Source organism: Protobothrops mucrosquamatus, unplaced genomic scaffold (genome assembly GCF_001527695.2).
Source record: "Protobothrops mucrosquamatus isolate PMUCROS unplaced genomic scaffold, P.Mucros_1.0 scaffold_267, whole genome shotgun sequence".
Taxonomy (NCBI): Eukaryota; Metazoa; Chordata; class Lepidosauria; order Squamata; family Viperidae; genus Protobothrops; species Protobothrops mucrosquamatus.
Window position 1 is genome coordinate 256602 of NW_015386343.1, and position 8459 is coordinate 265060.

Consider the following 8459-nt stretch of genomic DNA (forward strand, 5'->3'; position numbering starts at 1 on the left):
TTTTTCCCGCGCCTCTTAACACTACCCCCCCCCACCCCCCAAAGTTTAGGCGATTCTGGGGATCCAACCAAACTGATCGCCTTCGGACAGCTTTCTTGCAGCAGCAGCACCCCCCCCCCCGCCATCCCCGGGGCCAGGCAGGTGCTTGCAAACCACGGAAGTCAACAACTGGGGCGGGAGAGGGAAAGTTACGAGCCGCCGGGCCCCCCTCCCGTGCCCCGCGCACTCACCTTTGAGGAACTCGGAGGCGCCCAGCAGCTGCTCCGAGGCCACCGGCGGGCTGGGTTCCATCCTAAAGAGGGCGCGGAGGTGCGCAGACGCGCGGGACGACGTCTCGGCACTCATGAGCGCCTCTCGGAACGGCGAGCTCTCCGGTGGCGGTGGCGGTGGCGGCGGCGGCGGGGGCAGCGATGGCAAGAGCCCCGCCGCCCAGCCGGATTCACCAAAAACGGCGCCAGCAGCGGGACATGCTCGGGGAAGGGAGAGCCGGAGCCGCCCGGCCGGGGTTGCGCTGCTGCGGCTGCTGCGGCTGCTGCTGCTGCTGCAGCCACCAGAGACTCCTTCCCCGCCGCCGCCCGCATGGGATGGGACTGAGCACGCGAAAGGAGGAAAAGGAAAGACGAGGGCTCCGGGACCCAGCGACCCGCGTGAGTGGCGGAGGAACCGGCCGGAGGGTGGGGTGGGAAGGATTTCTTCGCCTCCGTCCCGCCCTCCGGCGGCTTAAAGGGGCAGGACCCGGTTACCAGGCAGCGGCCGCTGCGGTGGCAACCGCGTTACCAGGGCTTTGTTACATACGCACCTGGGCTCGGGCCGAGGAGCTACGCCTCCGAAGGGCTGTCCCCGGATTGCACCTGAGGCCGCCTCGCCTCCTCTGCCCCGCCAGGTTGCGAAAGAAGGGAAGCTGGCCTCTCTCCCTCTCGCTTGTTTTCAGCCTCCACGCGGTGGTGGTGATGGTGGTGGGTGGTGGGTTTAAATAGAATACTTTTATTGCCCAAGTGTGGTTGGACACGCAAGGAATTTGTTTCCGGTGCGTAAGCTCTCAGTGTACATCCAAGTACTAGTGATAGTCATGATCATATACAACATGAAAATACATTCATCGTAAATCGTGAAATACAACACTTCATCATAAATCATAAGATGCCACACTTGGTGATAGTCATAGAGTACTAGCTAAGCACACAACATAAATCATACTAGGGTACCAAAAAAACTATAAATTGTAAAATACAAGCAGCAAAGTTATAGTCCTAAGACAGTGGTGGCGAACCTATGGCACGGGTGCCAGAGGCGGCACTCAGAGCCCTCTCTGTGGGCACACGCACCGTCGCCCCAGTCCTAGGCCTTCAGCTGGGTTTTATAAAACCTTTTCACTTTAGGCCTCCGCCTTGTGCAAAAAAAAAAAAGGTTCAATCAGTCAATTTCAACTTCTCGTGGGGAAAATAAAGATCTTGCTGTCAACGCAAAGTTGGAATTGATTGATTGAACTTTTTAGTCCCACCCAGTCTGCCGTTACCACCACAGCCACGCCCAGCCAATGGGCCACACCCACCCAATGGGCCACACCCACCCAATGGGCCACACCCACCCGGCACTCGACGATGCATAAGTGGGTTTTGGGTTGCAGTTTGGGCACTCGGTCTCTAAAAGGTTCGCCATCACTGTCCTAAGAAGATAAGGATAGGTAATAGGAAAGATAAGGAGAATCATAGTAGTACAGCTTTACTAAGTAGTTTGACAGTGTTGTTGGAATTAGTTGTTAAGCAAAGTGACAGCATGGGGGGGGGGAACCTGCCGTGATGGCTAGTTGTTCTGGTGTGCAATGCACTATTAGCGTCGTCTTGAGGGCAGAAGTTGAAATAGTTTATGTCCAGGATGTGAAAGGTCTGTAGATATTTTTGCAGCCCTCTCTTTTGCTCATGCAGTATATAGGTCCTCAATGGAAGGCAGGCTGGTAGCAATTGTTTTTTTTTCTGAAGTTCTAACTATCCATTGAAGTCTGTGTCTGTCTTGTTTGATTGTAATGCTAAACCAGACAGTTATAGAGGTGCAAATGACAGAGTCAATCATTCCTTTGTACATCGCCTTGTACCAGAATTAATAGGAAATAAAAGGCTGAAATGTTTTTAACCTACCTTCCTCCTCCACCCCTCATCCTCGTTCCAAAAGACTTGAAAGAATTCCAACAGCAAATAGAAAGCTATTTTTTTTAAAAAAGATGTCCAGATATATTATATAGAAATATATCAACCTTAACTCAGTCAATCAAGCAATCGGATAATTTATCGAACTATTGTACTATATCAAGAAATGTTGTTGTACGATAATCTATTACCGTAGTACTCCAGTAACATAAAAGAACTAAGAGCATATAATAACTTGTGAGTACAGGTAATCCTCGACTTATAACAGTTTATTTAGTGGCCGTTCAGAAGTACGAAAAAAAGCGATGGACCGTTTTTCACACTTACAACCGTTGCAGCATCCCCCATGGTCACATGATCAAAATTCATATGCTTGGCAACTGGCTCATATTTATGACGGTTGCAGTGTCCCGGGGTCATGTGATCAGTTTTTGCGGCCCTCTGACAAGCAAAGTCAATGGGGAAGCCAGATTCACTTAACAACTGTGTCACTAATTTAACAACAGCAGTGATTCACTTAAGAAATGTGGCAAGAAAAGTCGCAAAATGGGGCAAAACTCACTCAACAAATATAAATTTTGGGCTCAAGTGTGGTCGTAACCCGAGGACTACCGTAGTGTTTCAATTTAGGATGCATTCCAGATAGGATGAAGTAAAGAGTAAAGGAAAGACAATCCTTGATGATTTCCTTGAGACATCTTGATAGGTATGAATCTCTTTAACAAACCATGTTTATTTCTGTTTATTTGAAAGCTGGTTGTCTGAACTGCACTCCCACACAATTAAACATAACTGAAATTGTCTTGAAGGAGTTTCATCAAAGCTGCAGAAGATCACTTGGAGTAAGTGAGACTTTTAATGATATTTGCTTCAAAATGCTGAAGAAACTAGCAACTCGAGTTCCCTACCTTTCAAGGCAGGTGTGGCATTTATCTAGCCCATCTCAATAATAGTTGAAATGTCTTCATGCAATGAGCAAACTATGATTAGATTTAAGGATTGGATTCTGAAACATTTTGCAAAGATGGCATATCTGTCAAATCAAGGAACAAAATCATGCCGCCATATTTTTGTTCTGTTCTTGGTTGTTTTTTGTGAGTTTGTATTTAAACTTTTGAATAAAAAAATAACATTTTGAAACAAAAGGAAAAGTTCCTGTTTTATAACAGTACAGCACAAATCAAAGCACTTCACAATAATGGATTGTTAACAGAGGGTTTTGTAGTTAGTTTCTGTTGTTGGGCTTACCTGTTACCTGTTTCTTTTTACAGTACGTGAATGATAGGTCAAATTGTTTGGGTAAATAGAGTTGTAGAAGCTTATATATTGTAGACCTGTTTCGCAAGGGGGGAAAACTGCTGGTGTTGTAATATATTTATCAGTATTCAATAAGGGAGGACAATATATGTGTATTTTCTTTTTTTATGCACTTATTTTTGTTTTTTGTCCTGTTTAGTTTTGTTCTGTTCTTGATTATTTTTTGAGTTTGTATTTTATCCCTTGAATAAAATAAATAAATACATTTTAAAAAAAAGAAATATGTCAAGGTACTTAGCCTAATATATTAACGTAACATGTCATGATCTTGTTCACACATCATGATCAGTTCTAAACTATAGTTTACATATCACAATTGCTGTGTTCATACAGTAGGCTAAGCCAAAAAACAAATAAATCATAGATTAGCTGATTGCGTGAACCAAACCATTATGTCCCTTGATTTATAATTTATAACAAAATGCTGCTGCTTTGCCTTAGTACATGTTCATATCTAAGTCTTATTCAGTCCTAGGAAAATGAAAGATTATTTCACTGCTTGATACATGGAAAAGAGGAAGTCACCATGAAGTTTTAAGACGCATTAACTTGCTGTCAGGAATATTTCCAATATCCCACAAAGATGACATGAATTCTTGTTAATTTAAGCAAATAGAAACTATAAGTTCCTTCAAGTGTCTTGGAATGGATTCTTCTACACATAGCTCACATTTCTGATTTAGCTGGCAATACTTCTGTTAACATTAACCCATGGTGACAATAACAGCAACGTATTGTTTTATCACAACACATTATACGACTGGAGTAAAGTTAGGTCCCATGCCTCACATCACTAGAATTATTATATGAAAACAGGTGAACAGGATAAGTAAGCTCCAGTTTTAGAAATCTTCAGGCAGAATGACTCTTGGGTTTACTTGGACAGTAGGCACCTCAAAAATGATTTGAAAAAAGTACTGTTAACTTCATAAAAGAACCACACTTCTCTCCCATACATAAAGGAAGGCTGGCTGTTTTTAGGTTTCTGAACCTTTTTAAAGCCTTATTTTTTTCAAGCTAATGTGAAAACCTAAAAAAAAATAATCCCTTTTTCCTGATTTTAAAAAGTTGCTTTTTTCAATGATTCTGTACTGGGGACTGATAGAGAATTAAAAAAGGCTGTTACTGCTGCTAATATTTTAAATATATATATGTACAGTATACTATTGTTTAATTAAAAACCAAACAAACTATATTACATCTTAGCATGCTGTGTGAACCAGCCATCACATTACATTACAAGGTGGTTTCTTTGGATTTAGCATGTTATATGAACATGGCCGTTGTGATTGATTGTACATCATAATTGAAGGGCTACACTGGTGTTTAAATACAATATGTGAAAGCCATATCCAACTAAGAACATTTTAAAAACTAAAGATGAAAAAAGAGCTTTGTTTTTATTTTATGGAAGCCTAAAACATTACAGTTTCATGATACATGTGAAGAGGAGATAGAATTGGGGGACGTGGGGGTTACAGTGGCTACACAGGCTACATCAGTGGGCTAGAATTTTTCACCTTTCTATTCAAACATAGCCACTGTTAGTAAGGTAACAACTGTCTGAGATCATGGTAACGTACACTAACAGTCATTGTGATGTTCTCTGGGGTCAAATCCATTAAATTGTGGTTGGTATATAGAATATTAGTTCCCATTCATTACACATGACAAGAATTCTTCCAGAAATGCACATAGAAGAGACTATAGTTTAATATAAACATCTGGTGACACTTCTTAAAGGTCTTTGCTATGGCATTGTCTCTTCTTGAGTTTGAGAAGAGCCTTCTTTCACGAACTGAAGAGAGGTACTGCCCTCACACAAAACTAAAGCACTTCTTCCAAATAATTTGTGACGCCTGAGTAGCAGGACCCTATTTTTATATGGCATGATGCTGCTTTTCCATTCCTTTCCAGGATTTGTGCTGCACATGGAGTATGTTTTCTTTAATTTTGACCAATATCTGTTCCATGGCTTACAATTATTTTATGCGGGATGTAAGGCTGGGCAGCACTTTGGATTCATTTTCAAAACGGAGCTTTTTGGTGCACACAGAGCACTTGTCTTTAAAACAATTGCATATTTTCCTGTACGAATTATGTGTGTTACTGATAGATGCCATGTTTACACCTCTGCCCATTTCAAAGTGTTAGTATGTTACTAAAGCTACCTAGAGTCGCTATATCAATGAGATGGGCAGCATAAAAATTTAATTAATAAGTAAGCATTATCACTCCATTCATAAACATGGGAAAGCTAGGAAAACTAGCTTTCCCATGTTTATGAATGGAGTGATAATGCTTATTTAGCTTCTTTTTTTGTCCCATAAATTAAATAAATAAATAAAATAAAATTTAAATAAATTAAATAAATTAAACAGGCGACCATCCTCTATTTTTGGATTCCAAGCATTCAAGCTGATTGTGTGCAGGATGATTTAAAAGTATACTCTTGTGAACTGAGTGAAATCCTATGTAAAATTGTATAAAATGCCTTTTGACTATTTCAAATTAACATTTTGCACATAAGTTTATGGATGGTACACTGTTATGGTAGTTACACGTGATAAAATATATATTCTGTCAACTAACCAAACACCAGTCTGGCTTTTGTGTTCAACCTTGAAGAGTAGAGAAGAAATACAACCTTTTGAAGTTAGATATATAGTACTATGATCTTATGATTATTACTGACTGCTCAGAAATTACTTTTTTTCAAACTTTTTATGAAGGTATAAATCAGTGGTTCTCAACCTTTTTAATGCCACGACCCCCAACCGGTCATAAGTCGAGGACTAAATCGGTCGTAAGTTGAGGACTAAACCGGTCGTAAGTCGAGGACTAAACCGGTTGTAAGTCGAGGACTACCCAACCGGTCGTAAGTCGAGGACTTTTCCTGCCCAGGAGTGCCGCACATGCATGGTTCCGCCCCCTGCGCCGGCCGAGGCGTAGCTGGCAAGCGGCAGAGACTGAGCAGGCCAACCACCAGCTGGCTCAGCTCAAGGGAGGTAAGGCACCCGCTGGAAAAGGGGAAAAAAATGGCGGACAGCCTTGCTTGACGACCCCCGTGAAATGGTCGATCGACCCCAAATGGGGTCGCGACCCATAGGTTGAGAACCGCTGGTATAAATGGAACAATAGCAATATTTTTCTCTTATAATACAATGTCGGAAAGTATTTTATCCCATAGTATAGGAAAATACTGTATTCTGCTATCACCAAGATAAACCTCAGAGGAAGCTAGTAGATTAAAAGTTAAAATTATAAAAACTTTTCAAGAACTTACTTATTTTTCCCTTAGGCCTTCCAGATACTTGTCTTCACAATGTCAGTTACAAACTGACCAGCGTAAGCACTAAGAATACTGATCAGGCATAAGAATCTAGATTCTATGGCATCTGATTGGTCTGTTACTCCGGTTCTGGTCAAACATCATTCTATCTTAGACTAATAATTTAGATGACTAAAACTGTCAGTCCTATTCTTAATTTGAATGTATCAGTGAGTCCACTTTATGGAGAAGACAGTGGAAATGGATGGGTCACAAGGACATTTCCCCCAGGAAACGGGATTGTTTGTGTTATTTTCTTTAATATTATAACTGAATTAATAATTATAACTATTTTCAGATTCAACTATTAAATATTACTTTCAAAAACACCTTTCCTTTCTTTTCTTTGTTCAGTTATTCTATTGTAGCCATTAATCACATGGTTTGTTTCATATTTTTAAAGATAGCAGCTAATATTTCACTTGTGATTATTGTGCGGCTTGTTGAACTGGCACAAATATTGCATTAATAACCAAAATCATATTTATATAAATGACACTATATTTATAAAACATTTGCAGCGCTGTGCTGATTGTTCCATGTACCCCTGCTCAAATTTCAGCAGTCTTGCTCTTTTTAATACTGCTTGGCAAGATCTTAGGAGTGCCATCTGCTGGTGTATTGAAAACTGGGCAATTATTTAAATACAGCAATGAGGTTTGTGATGCTTGCAATACTTCCATTCATTATTTTTTTAATCTAAAATGGGTCAACAGCAGAAAAACGCTTCCATGGATTTAGTAAGCAGGCTAAGATTTTTTTCCCCTCCCATTTTAGGATTATGCTCAATAAATATAATGACCTTAAGACATGCCAAGTTTCACTAAAGTAATCCCCTCTATTACAGCGTCATTTAATTTGTATAAAAGTGGTTCAGAGGCTCCAGCATCTGAATAAGCCCCATCCTTATAAGCCAAACAAGCTCTGGTCTTTAACTCCAGTAAAAAGCATTAGCTGCACTTGATGTTTATTGCGTGGATGCATTTCTGGATCTTCTTCTGCAGGGTTTAAAGCAGAGGTTTACTAAACTCACTCTTTCTCTCTACTTATAATTAAAGGGCTGTTGGCTAGACTAGGAAATTAAAACATCTTGAAGAATGCAGTGGCAAACCACTTCTGTAACACTGCCAAGCAAACCATACATATTTAGTCACTGGAAGATTAACTGAAGAACCACTGTAGTACAGGGGTTAAAATAACAGAGTAAAACCAGGGAAACTTGGTTTCAGGTTTACCCATAGCCATGGGAACTCTGTAACCTTAGGCCTGTTGAGGTTGTTGTGAGAAAAAAAAAGTGGAGAAAATGCTGCATTGAACTGCATGATGAAAAAGGCAGGATATAAAATCCAACAAGTGAATAATAACTAAACTTGAGGGAGTCTTTAATTTTAACACATATGATCACCTAGAGTTGCACATGTACATCTGTTAACGTTCCACTAATTTCAGTGGGGGCAGGAAAATCATGTAGCTGTATGAATGAAGTCATCAAGAATAAAATTTAACTTGAAAGAGACTTTAGCACAGTGGTTCTCAACCTTTTTAATGCCGCGACCCCAACCGGTCGTAAGTCGAGGACTAAACCGGTCGTAAGTCGAGGACTAAACCGGTCGTAAGTCGAGGGCTAAACCGGTCGTAAGTCGAGGACTACCCAACCGGTCGTAAGT

General features: G+C 40.8%; 1 protein-coding gene across 1 annotated transcript in view; it reads right to left on the reverse strand.

Annotated features, from left to right (window-relative positions):
* CDC14A (cell division cycle 14A) overlaps positions 1–345 on the reverse strand; it is a 69087-nt gene extending 68742 nt beyond the window's left edge. Inside the window, exon 1 of the mRNA XM_015831603.1 lies at positions 231–345. Within this exon, the coding sequence (XP_015687089.1) occupies positions 231–345 (115 nt within the window). The remainder of the gene's footprint in view (positions 1–230) is intronic.
* Between the last annotated feature and the right edge of the window lie 8114 nt (positions 346–8459).